The sequence below is a fragment of the Aulonocara stuartgranti genome (assembly GCF_965226115.1).
Source record: "Aulonocara stuartgranti genome assembly, chromosome: 11".
Lineage (NCBI taxonomy): Eukaryota > Metazoa > Chordata > Actinopteri > Cichliformes > Cichlidae > Aulonocara > Aulonocara stuartgranti.
The window spans coordinates 18,474,877-18,487,849 of NC_138947.1; the positions used below are offsets into that span (position 1 = coordinate 18,474,877).

General features: G+C 41.0%; 1 protein-coding gene across 6 annotated transcripts in view; it reads right to left on the reverse strand.

The window, feature by feature from the left end:
- Nucleotides 1-3,330: 3,330 nt before the first annotated feature.
- map7d1a (MAP7 domain containing 1a) overlaps nt 3,331-12,973 on the reverse strand; it is a 38,908-nt gene continuing 29,265 nt past the window's right edge. For 5 of the 6 annotated variants that reach the window (XM_082551121.1, XM_082551119.1, XM_082551120.1 and 2 more), the window contains 8 exons: nt 12,398-12,674; nt 11,571-11,751; nt 10,621-10,725; nt 8,443-8,493; nt 8,287-8,347; nt 6,433-6,514; nt 5,818-6,053; nt 3,331-4,267 (listed from right to left, as the gene is read on the reverse strand). In XM_082551121.1, coding sequence (XP_082407247.1) covers nt 4,257-4,267; nt 5,818-6,053; nt 6,433-6,514; nt 8,287-8,347; nt 8,443-8,493; nt 10,621-10,725; nt 11,571-11,751; nt 12,398-12,674 — 1,004 coding nt within the window. In that variant the 3' untranslated portion in view covers nt 3,331-4,256. The remainder of the gene's footprint in view (nt 4,268-5,817; nt 6,054-6,432; nt 6,515-8,286; nt 8,348-8,442; nt 8,494-10,620; nt 10,726-11,570; nt 11,752-12,397; nt 12,675-12,973) is intronic. The other variant, XM_082551124.1, reaches the window with a different exon arrangement.

A 12,973-nucleotide genomic window follows, 5' to 3' on the forward strand; every position in this document is an offset into this window, starting at 1 on the left:
ATTGTGAGTTTTAATATTTAACATGCTAACCGCTTCCTGTAAAATCTGAAACGTAGCTCTTGGGGTTTGTATTTTTTAAGTTTCTCTGAGGTTTGACCTTTGGGGTGAATTTGCTGGAGGTCTGTGGAGCACACAGCTGAATGCTCCAGAGCAGCAATCTTCCTTAACCTCTGCGTTTATAGAGGTGCTTACACTTGTTGATGATCAGTTAATCAAGTGTATTTGATTGGCAGCACCTGGCTGCTAGTCGTGACCTCATTTATATTGGAAGTAGTGTAGTTTTTCTTAGGACTGCATAAAGTCCTGTGGAAACTTCCCCTTTCACATAAATTCAAATAGTTAGCATCATCATATGTTCTCCCCTGGGCAATCATCTCAGAAGAAGCAAGCAGTTAGCTTGGTGGCTATTCGTTTTTCAGTTTTTATGTGGAAACTGGATATTCTCTCTGGTCAGTCTGAGAGGGCACGTAGTTGTACGTATACTAGGAGGAATGGAAGGAGTAAGCAACCTCATATTTTTACTGGTCGTAACACGGCAGCGTTTATTTTAAGTATTTGAAGTGCATCTTCACAATATGGGACCTTCATCAAGTCTGCAATTAGCAGAGTTTGCTACTTACAGTCTGCACAGTTTATTGTTAAGCATTTGTTCTGGCACAAATTCTTGACATTAAAAGCCAATAAAAGCCTTCTGTTAGCAAGTCAGTTATTCAAACCTTCATTTTGTTATTAGCTGTTAACAAAAGATTCTCAGTACAAGTTGACCACAAAGCAGATGCTTTCTTAAAGTTAATGCCTACTTGTCCAGTAAATCTGTTCCCACTTTATCGGAGCATGCTTTTATTCAGGGGAAACATTGCATGCCCTCAGCTCAAAATAACACAAATGCAGAGTGCAACACAGAGGCCAGACTCTTTAAATACTTGAGGTTTGATGAAACGTCAGAATCTCATCAAAGAGCTTCCATCCGACAGTTTGTGACAATGATCCAACAGCTGTCCATGTAGGCTCAGCTGCTACTTGTCCTCAAAGTCTACCTCTGATGCGATCCAAGTCCCTGGGTCCTTTCTGCAACCTCAGAAAGTTCCATGTTATCAGTTCTCTAGGGGTGGGGGGAGTAGAAGGTCTAGAGCCTGGTTACCCTTAAAACTTGCCATCTCTAATCAGAATAGCTAAGAGGTTGCTCTGCTCCCACAGTTCTGCCAGGGATTGAGAAGCACGCTTACTGTGAGTGCTGGCCATTCTGTGGCCTTTCATTAATACTGCCTGCCATCTGAGAGCAGCTCAGAGAGAGCTTGTTGCTGAGCAGATAAAGATAGGGGTGAGTATAAACACTAAACAGAGGTTAGGCACATGAGCTTTGATGGTTGCGATTGGTGGTCTTATCTGGAGTGGGACGCCATCGTGTGATCCCCTCCCACCCCCCACATCTTATGCGAAATAGAGGTTGAGCAGGCACACTTGCCATTCAGAAACATTTGCAAGATTCCATACAGTCCTCAAGTGCAGAGATTTATGACAGGAAAACAGTCAATGTATGTCCAGTGTTTGGCTGGTTGCATTCTCTACATGGAGCACCTTTCATTAAACGTTTGACACCATGCTTATAAAGTCCTCAGGCGACTGAAGCTGGTTGTTTCCTTTTTGCCGTTGCTGTTAATATGAGCTTTAACAAGGCGTTATTCACGCAAGAGAGTAAAAATATCGTCAGAATTGTGACACCTCCACCTCCTGAGCACACTTGCAGAGGAGATAATACACCCATCATTCAAACAGGTTTGAACACCATATGTTGGTGGTGGATTTAACATGTAGCCTGGCTATTCCAGGACAATCTGACTACCTCAACTGGCATAAAGTTGCTTTATTCATTTACCACTCTTGGCTTTTGGATGACCCTTCCCATCCACACATTCAACTCCTTCAGTTCCTTTTTTTTTTTTTTTTCACCCCTCATTCTGTGAGAATTTATTTTGAAACTTGGCACTAATCAACCTGTAACTGTCCACTGCTTTGCAACACCTCCCTAAAAATAGTCCCCACTAATCCTCAGGTCCCCTCTGAGAAGTACGGCACATTACCAGGGATTGACTGACAGATCAGCTGCACAAAATGGCAGAAATCTTATCATTATTATTAATGGAAAAAATATAGAGATTTTTAAAATGGGGACATTTCAGTTTGTGTCCTCTTTTGACACACTGCAGTAATAAAGTTTAAAGCCTGAAAACAGAGAAGTCAAATGTGCAGTCCATGCTGCGGTGCTGCACCCTCTTGTGGGGTCGATGAATACAGCTTTTAGCAGCAGACTCATTTGGACAACTTTAGGAACAACAAAGTGAACTAATGAGGAGATGTGGTTGAAGTTAACATCCTGCTCATGCAAGTCAACTGTCTTGCAGATTAAAGCTGTGTCGTATACGAGCTAACGATGTGTGTTATTTAACACGTTTTAAAAAAAGTTTGAAGCAGTGACGCAGCTGTAACTGCAAAAACTGTTGCTTTAAGAAAGTTTGCGAGCATTAGCTTGACTTAAGAGGCAATTTGTAGCAATAATGAAACCGTAAGAAAAGCAGTTCCCAAAAAAACTTCGGTGTTTTATCAAACAGTTTGAAAAAAATAGATATTTTTTTACTTGCATTAAATCTTGATCAGCTACTCCTTAATCATGAATCAGAGAGTTTTCCGTCTTTGGCTTTCGGTTTCATTTTGGTGACAGTTTGGCTGTATTTACCATAGTGATTTCATCTTATGTAGCCCACTGGGGGTCTCTGTTACAGTTTCAAGTTGAAAATCTAATCCCTCATTCTACCAAGGTTAGAACATAGTCACATAATTTATATGATCAGCGTGGCATGTTTTCACGTGTGGTAGAAGGAGGCATAAATTGTGTTTGTGTGCACTTCAGCTGCCTACAGGGCTGCAAACACAGCGTGCCAGATCTCCCACAGGCCTGCAGAATATAGTGAAAGAGGGCCAGCAGATAGAGTGGCATGTACCCCCTGTTGAGATTTTGTAAAAGGAGACCCAAAGAGAAATGGACAGCTGAACCAACTTGCATGCCTAGCACATTAGCTGCACAGCCTGTAAGGCTTGTGGTCCCGCTTAGATGTCGGTTTTCCTTTGCTTAGCATGTGCTCTCTTTTTACTTTCAGTAACAGTGGGCCACTGTTGAGCGTCTGAAGTAAACAAAGCAAATGAAAGTAGAAAACTATTCAACTGATAACAAATGAACTATTTCTTAAGTGTACTAATCTGAATCAGGCTAAGAATAATCTCACAATGCATCAAATCCTTAAACGGTTGGGACATAAGGACGATTAGAACAGAGACTGGACCACTTGTCTTTAATAAGACTTGAGATATTCCCACTGGCCTTACATCGCACATCAAAATATATCTATAGCATATACACGCGCCAGAATTTCAAATGAGAAAAAAAAAAAGTCATGCTTGCACATGTGGGGGAGGGAAACGGCTTCAATTGTTAAATAGTGGAGGAGATCTCCGTTTACAGACATTTGACCTTTGATGACTTACAGTTTCTTAATTGTAAAGGTTGCAGATTTATTATTACATCCAGTTATGCATACAATCAATCATAGCTGAGGTTTAGACATGAACCAACAGTATGTTTACACAAAGTAACAAGCCATTCTTTGTGACGTTTAATTTCAGATCTTCTGATTTCTCAGTCTACCTTTTTCAAAAACCGGTACAGGTAGTTTTGTACAAACCAGGATGTACAGTATCTGGGTTTTATTCATATCTACTCATGATAGAGTAGCATGAAATGACTCCCTTTCAAACAGCTTTAATCCACTGATCCAACCTTCCTTTTCCCGATACGTAAAGTTCATTTACATTATACACAAAGTTGTACCCAGTCTTAATTTTTTTCTTTTAGTTAAATAACTAAAGAGCAAAGAAAACAGTTCTTTTTCCGTATACTGTAATCATTACTCAGCTGTACTATAATGTACAAAGGATGATACTGTTGAGTAGCAAGGTGCATGGAATCGGTGCTGCAAAGAGTTTGATGAACGATAGCAACGGTGCCGTATGCGGCAACACCTTTCATCCTGTTCTGTCAGTTGTTTTGTCGTCATCTTCTTCTGTGACCCACTTTATCTTCGGAGGGAAGTATGCTTGCTTTTTTTTGATTGGCACAGGTCACAGGGCTCGCAATGCGAGCTTTGGCAGGACTAGGAAAGGTCAGTGGCCTAAGGCAACAAGCACTTCAGCGCTGGAATATGTCACAGGACCTCTGTGAATGAGGCAGAGAGAAAAGTGTTAAAGGCCAGATGGAGCAGCAGTCATACAAGCTTAATGAACATGCTAACAGACAAATTAAACTATATATTCAACCTTGTTGAAGTGCGTAATGGCAAGGTCTGCAAACCTCCAACCTGGTGACAATGATAAATGCAAAAGGATGCAAAACATGTTGCAATTGGAATGCCCATAAACCTTTATTGTCGTCTTTACATGCAGCAAACAGAAAGCTCGCATGACTCAAAGAAATGAGATGGGAATGTTACTGTTAACAGCGGCTACCATATAAAAACTCGATCTGACTGACAATGCCACATGTGGGACCGATGAGGGCCATATCCTCAACAAGTATGAACATTCAAATAAACCCTGGAAGCATGCCTCAAAATAAACCGGTCTCCTGAGAAACTGCTGTGTAAAATTAAATCAGTCTGACATACTAAAAGTCATCTCACATATCCAGATTTACAAGAGTGCATATAAGAAGTGAGAATGTTCCCTTTTTAATTACACACTTACCAGAAGTATGCAGTAGTTAAAAAAAAGGTAGTGAAATATTCATTAAAGTAGGGGCAAACAGAGGTAATCGTTCTTTTTGGTTTACATAGTATTTCTGATCGCTGGCTTGCTTTCAGGATAACAGGTGAAAGTTAGGATCTAGCAGCAACGGGGAGGACAGGGTGCTGCTGACGTTGCTGCTGGGAAGAGGATGAATGAGGAGTCATATGAAGCTTAATTACTCCAGAGTCCAGTTTCTAACCCCTGGCAGTGAAGCACTTGTGGATAGGGTCTCATCACCTCTGTCATTCTTGGAATTCCTCACTGGGTCCCGGTCCAAGTCAGTGAGACACTTTGAATAAAAGCTGTCAACAGTATAAAGATACCCTCCTTCTCAGCACCCTTCCCAACACTATTTCTTTTATATCCCGTCTCTACCCCCTTGTGAGTGTAGGTATTCTCTCCATGCCACACCTTCCTCTCCTCAGGGGGGACTCGCTTTCACCGGGGTGATGACTTGCACCTTATATTAAGTACACATTCAGGTTCTCTTGCTCCGTGCCAAGGACAATAACCCCATTTATGGTACCTTGTTCAGCAGTTTTCAAATTGGGTGATGGGAACTAGGTCGATGCAGATGAATCATGCCTGAATCTGCATAATTTTCATTGGAGATATATTTCGATTTAGTTTTTACCTCTGTCAATAAAACCTCATCTTTTATTTTACAATCCTGAACTCTAGCCTGAACGAGGACTTAAAAAGTTAACTAGAAGGAGAGAAGTGGACTCTCATTACAAAGCACAGCCAGACCTTTTCAGCATGGGTCAGCCAGTTGTGGAAAACACTCCATCAATATCTCATTTCAACAGTGGTGGAACGATTGCTATTGTAGCTTTTTCCCCTGCATCATTTCATCTATTCTATTTATATTTTCATGAATCATTTCAGATTGTGTTAAGTAAATTGTCTTTTCCATGTTTGTGTTACAAATGTTTGCGCTGTTGTCACTTGTGTATATTAAAGCAGTTTGTAATTCTGTACCCGCAGCATGCTGAGGCTTCATTGGGCCTGCCTTTTTCATGAATGACTCCTCGCTTTCAAAAGAAAGGATGGGCTCTGTGGGCATGCTGGTCTCAGACTTGTCCAAGGCTCCGTTAGTGGAGTTGCCGTGATTTGTGAGATGGATGATGTCTTCCAAGTGGACAGTGTCTTCTTTTGTCGAAAGACCGTTTTCAAGCTTCGTAGCCTGGACCCCATTAACTGCTTGGATTGAGAGGCTGTTGGAGAGGAAGACATAAATCATGGTATGGTTCTAGTCAGGATGGGTCCGAATGACTCATAAAACAAATGAGTCATCCCACCACAATAGGAGGATTCTTTTTTTTTTTTTAAATGGTCCCAAGAAGCATGATCAAATGCAAAGAGTAAACATTTTTAAATACCAAATCATTCTCCCACTGTTATAACTGTTTACTGTTGGCCAGAATCATGGGGCTTCTTGTGTTTTCTCTTGAGGTTTACAGCAACGTGAACCTCCTGCTGATTTGATTCGTTGTCAACTCCCAGCTTGGTCTCCTGGCACAAGTTTTGTGCTGTTCATGGTGGTCTTGCATCAATGTGCACACAAAGAAGAAACGAAAGAAGCTTTAGTTTTACCTTTCCTTGACATCGGCCTGTCCGTTTTCTGTTTTGTTGTTGGGAATGCCGACCTCAGGCGTTGGCTGGTAGTCAGCAGATGCTAGAGAGAACAAAGCAATACAGTCATTAAGTGTGACCACAGAGATAAAACATCCCACCCCACACCGTGTGTTAACCCTGAGATGTGTCAGGCTAACCTCAACACACACACGTGTGCATCCTCTTTTTACTCTCTTAAGGAGAATCAGCACTTTTGGTGCTTTTCAACTGTTGGTGATAGTACCCACATTTTTTCTGCGTCGCAGTAACAGGAGACTAGTGTATCTGTTAGTAGTTATTTTTTATCGTCTTATTAGCTCCTATTACTGAGCTGGTACTTTCCTGGTATAGGAGGATATTTCAGTTCAGTTCAGTTCAGTTCATTTTTATTTCAAACATTTCAAACATGTGCCTTCACAATCATTACAAAATATCATTCCATTATTTGTTTGAAAAGGAGTAGGCTGAAGTATTTACTTATTTGTCCCTACCCCCTATATTTGATTAACGTAGGTGTACTGCATTTGATTAAACACATGCATGCTGCAGCTGCAACCACCATTAAAATAAATAAACATTAGCACTGTCAAACTAACTGTTAGAACCAAACACAGAAAAAAGAACTAACATTGAAGACCAGGCTTTATCTAGCCTACATGACTCTCTACAGAATAATATATTTGCAAGCAATCCTGATCTTGCTGCTAAATATCCAAAACACTGTAAAGCAACATAGAGAAAATGATCAGGCTGGACCATAATGCTAAGTAAATAAAAGACATTTTTATTTTCTTTTGACATTGCACACCAGCTGCTAACTTCAGAGTCTTAATAGCTGTGGAGAAACACCTCCCGAGTGAGTACTCAACCCCCAAATCTGCATCCTTTTCAAAACGTTCACAATAAAATGCCAAACTCTAGTCATCATTTTCAAATGGTCATTTAAACATTTGGGTTCGAACATTGAGGTGCAGACGTCCAGTTTTCTGACCTCATGTATATCATAAAACGAAGACATTCACACTCACACATGACGAACTAAAAGGCATTTCTGCCAGGTCTCAATCTACTTAATGGCTCGCTAGTGTCTCCTTGCAATGTGAAATTTGTGAAATTTGACACAAACTGCATTTCCATCTTACTCATTTATAACGTGTGATGTTAAAATTTCGCTAGTAAGGATATTGTTAAGTAGGGAGAGAGTAGTTTATGTCTGAAAACTTTGCAGCAACACATGTATCACTGTTTTATTCAGAGTCTCTCTAATGAATGTAGACTGCTGCAGGCTGTTGCCATAAGCTGACTCTTCCACTCAATTCTCCTCAGTCCGAGGGATTGGACAACAAACTAAGGCCACATGGGTCCTATTCTGCAAAGAGCAACTCCAGCTGTACAGGATATGAGGGCAAATGTATAATAGGCCTTTTAAAAGTGCATCCCTCTCTGAATCTTACTCACAGGGGAACTGATAACAAGCATATGACATATCTGTGCTTTGTTTTGTGCAAGCTATGGAAGAGGTAAAAGAGGTAGACTGATATTTATGTGTACATCAGTGGAAAGTATTTTATAGACGCCAGTAGAATCTACCAAAATTGAGTTCTTTTGAGTTTAATCGAAGCAGTAAAAGTCTAAGAGTATTCTGAACACCAGCTGGCCAGAAGACGTCCACTTTGTTTTAAATCCCTTCCTAGATAACACATTAATGGGAGATGAGTTAAGACAATTATCCTTTGTAATTCAAGCAGATTAAAGGCTAGTAGTGGGTAATGATTTCACTCAGGGATGTTTTGTAAAAGGCTGAGGGGAAGTCCAGACTGATGCTTGGCTTACCTTTGCTACTCTCTGCCTGTTTGTCATTGACATGTTCGACTGGGGAGGACTTTGTCTCTTTCTGTGAAAGTGGGAGAGAATTTCAGTCACTTTTACAGCAAAACTAAGTTTTATTTTTTCAATTTGTAAAAGAAGTTTTGGTTTTTTTAAATGTACCTTGTCACTTCCATCTGTCTTCCGTGTCCTCTTCATGATCTCCTCCAGTCGCTACAAAAGGAAGACAAAATGAATAAATAAAGGAATAAAACAGATAATACCCCACAAGGAACCAGATGCTAATAAGCAGACGTACATTTTCTGTGCACTGGTGGACAACAACGCAATGATACTGGCACTTGTGTTATATCATATTACCAGTAAAACATAGGCTTCATGCAACATCTATAAAAAATATTTGGTTTGACTTGATGAAAATTTGGCTACGCTTATTCGGCTGGACTAGACCACACACCTTGCCGAATTGTTTAGATAGAAGCTAAGGGTTCAACTTTCCCTTTTCATTAGTTCTTTAAAGCAGTCAGGTTATTATGCTCAAAATAAACTGAAGCACATCGGGTGGTGGGTTAGACTAATGAGGGTAAAAACGCTGTTGGTGTACTGAGCTGAAACAATAGTGAATACTGAACAACAGGAAACACAGAAAGGGTAAGCGTGTGCTACACTGTGATATAGAGAACGCTGCATGGGTAATTTGTATGCACAGAGGTTTGAACAACATGAAAATTTTATTTGAGGACACAGCTAGCCTGGGACAGCTAGATCATAGCTGCAGCTGCCACTCATAAAAGTGAGACATTTTTAAGATCCAAGATCATATATGGAGCGCTCACACGCTCACAGCTTTGGTATCTAGTTTGGCATCAAAATGTCTGTTTCAGGAGTAAAGAGTTGTTGTGCTGCTCGAGGTACCTATAAACACCTGTGCTGAGGTAATAAGACTGAGTCACTTAGGTTTGGTAGAGGACTGTAAAAGGAGTTTTGTGTAGTGCGACTGCGGTGCAAGTCTTTGGGGCAGAGGACATGCTGTTCTTGTGGGCTAATTCCTGCCAACAGCAAAACTTCAGCTGGCGGAGCTAGGCCTGACACGCCTAGATAACAGCCTTTCACACATGGAGAGAAGATGAGGAGAGGGAAAGAAAGGCTTAGATAGCCTGCAGAGGCACGATCTTATGTGTGTGATATACTTGAATATATGTTCACCAAAGGCCCAGGTATCAGTACACATGAGAAAGGATCCACACACAGATGACTGACACAGCTAGCTCGCTGTTATTAGTTTTATATATAGCTTAATGCTCATTCACATTGTAAGCCCTATTAAATCATGGCATGCAGACAGCCGATCCAGGATAAGCCAAAAAACATCATTCATCTTGTTTCAGGGATTCAACTTTCTGCGTTTGTCATGTAAAAAGGGCCGACCTCAGGATGAATGTATCTTGGAATATACCACCACCGGGGGAGGAGAGCTTTTGTAAACCGACTACAAAATTGATTTTGGCATTACTCTGTATCGTGCAAGAGAACATTTTCCTCTTTTAAATCAGCCACTGTTTGGAGATGCTGTATTTCGAAAGGAAAAGTTCAACTCCAAATCGAATGTACTTGCATGTAATGCTACTGATGCATTCAGATTGTTATGTCTTGTCATCAATATAAAGGAAAACGATGGCACATGCCTTGAGGTTTTCAAAGTGCCAACAAATGCGTTTTAAAAACTCAGTAGCAATGTCTCCTTCCAGAAATAATGACTTTTAAACATTGTTGTGAGCAATTTCAACTTCTTTTCATCGTCTGCATTTGGAAGGAAACCAAACATGCAGCACAGCTGAGTATGGACACCGTTAATGTTTTCATCTGGTCTTGCTGCCACTAGCATGAGACTGTTATCATAGGCACATGGACACTTTCTTCTGCAGAATGATATCTCAGTGGAGCTACGTGAAACTACTCACAAGTTGATTTATTTATTTATTAGCCACTTTGTCATGATTGCTGTAAAGAGACAATAACTTCTGAGTTTCTCACATGTATTGCATATATTGAGCACCAAGCACGAGTGTTATTTAGTTCAGTTATATTCAAAAGAAGACAGACATTTTTACAATCTACTACACAATCCAGCTCCCACCAAAAATAGATAAACGGCACTACAGGACAGTTAGACAAAAAAACAACTTTGGACTTTAAAAAAAAAAATTATTCCAAAAAAATCCAAGCTGGGATATTTTTGCATTTATGATCCTTTACAACCCATAAATATCCATTTCCTTTTTGGAATTCAGTTACTTGGCTGAAAGAAACAACATTGGCAGGACAGATGTATGGCCCTACCTTTTTCCTCTCCAGCCTCTCCTGCTCCTCCTTCTGGAAGTGTTTCTCCCTCTCCAGGCGCTGCTTCTCCGCCTCCTCCCGAGCTCTAGCCTCAGCCTCCTCTTTCTGAAACACACACAAGCAAAAATCCAACCACAACTTTAATGGCAGCAGAAGAGGGAAAAAACATCAGCCAAAATAACATGCCTTTTACGTAACAAGGGTGTGGTTGCTCCCTGCAATTATTGTCTACGACCACAAAAGGGATATTTTTCTGTACCTTTGAGCCAAAAGGATCTATTTTCAACATTTACAGCTTCATGGGGGCGATTCAAAGTGAAAGACAACACTTAAGTCTTTGCATAATTCTACTGAAACGTGTTTGACCACAAATGCCACTTCTATGACAAACCACAAGGGGGAGACAAAGCGCCCTGATCTGATAGCAACGTACATACTGCAGTGACACAATTAATCACGACCCCAGAATAATCGATCACTCTGATGAATGGCCACATTCTGTTTTCTGCTTATCAAGCTTCATTGTCATCTGGTTCTCAACAACCACTTCCGCAAACACAAGAAGAATCAATACTGTTCGGGCGGATTATCTGGCAGACTGAAAGGTTAAAGGGGCCACATTCAGTGTCGCTCCATGTTCACCAGATCAGATTAATATTTACCTTTAAAAGGCAACAACATCCCAAAATAGGTGACTGGGTTTGTAGGATGAACATGATATCAGACAAGGTCAATGTGAGCAGCACCTGAAAGGGTCTCATTGTTTTCCGTGTACGTTTTGGCATGGTGGGAAGAGTGGAATGACGTGGCAATACAGTGAGTTATCAGCTAGTTATGACTGTTGTCCTGTTTTATGCTCGTCTAACTAACCAGACCTGATGAGTGACTACAAGACTCCTTTAAATACACTTGATACTCTTCTGGAAACCAGGGGCAGGTTGACAGCATACCTGTTTCTGCAGCCGTAAATTCTCCTCCTGCTCAGCTTTGGCCCTTTCCTGAGCCTCCTTCTCCTCTTGCAGCCTCTTCGCTTCATCCCTCTTCCTCTGCTCCTCAGCCATGGCCCGTGCCTCCTCCTCCCTGCGTTGTCTCTCCTCTGCTTCCCTCGCTAAGCGTTCCTCTCTCAGGATCCTGAAGTGTTTGAATACAAGGTTGAGATAAGATTTTTTTTTTAGTTAACCATAAAGTCTCTTGAGATTAAAATCTCTTTTTCAAAGACATTTTATCTACAAAGTCGTCTGCCAAATGCTCCGAATGTCATAAACAATTTAAATTGATTTACTCGTAGTGTAAGCAGTGTGAACGAGAAAGGAAACAATTGGAATTAAGAGTGCCGAAAAAAGATCAAATCAGTTTCCAGGGAGTAAATAGTTACTTGCTGTGGTCAAAATCAAAAATGGTTACACATCTGGAGATAATGCAGAGTCATTCATCTTGAATATGCTTGGATAGTCCATCCAGCCCTTCATGATTTGCCTTACATGTAACCATTTACACAGAATTTGCCCAGAAAATAGCTAAATGTCCAGAGTGGGTTTATTCTGCTGCATAAACAACTACTACTCTATATCTACAGCTTCTTCCTCACAATGATATGCAAAATGTTGTTTTTGCCCAAGTATTTTTTAATATTTATTCCCACTTATAACCTTTTGTACAGGTTTTGGCATAGCTGACAAGAAAAGGAGAATATTACATAGTTCAAAAACTTCCCACAGCTTACAGGAGTTGCATAGTCACCGTTTTGTCTTTGCATGCATTTTAAAAACCAGCTGACCTCTCTTTCTCTTCCTGTTCGCGGCGTTCCTGCTCTTCCCTCTCCCTCTGCTCTCGGGCCTGTCGGCGTTTCTCTGCCAGAATACGAGCCGCCTCTTCTGGGTCATTCGTGCCTGCCATGGGCTTAGCGGATGGAGAGGGTGCAGGTGACACTGCACGCACAGAGGGAGAGGAATTGGCTGGCTCGGGCAAGGAGGAAATGGCGCTGGCTGTGACTGGTGTGCCTGATGCATTGGCAGTAGCTGAGGATACAACAATGGCAGGAGCCACAGGGGAACCTAAAAGAAATAACAGTATTGTAAGCGGAGAGTCACAGAAATGTATTTGCTTTCATAAAGAGATGCCTGTTAATTATTATTAAACTGTAAACAACCACAGCCATTCACCCTACAAATGCAGTAATTATATATTTAAGACTGATTAGCACAGCCTCTTAGCTTTGTGCGAGAGAAGACCCCGACCACGATCTCTGTGTGGCTCATTCAGTGTGCGCCCTTTATTTCCATGACTAATTATGCTTGACGGTAATCTTTGACCACTGTTTCAATTTCACTGCATGTGTTTTTCTGTTCAGTCA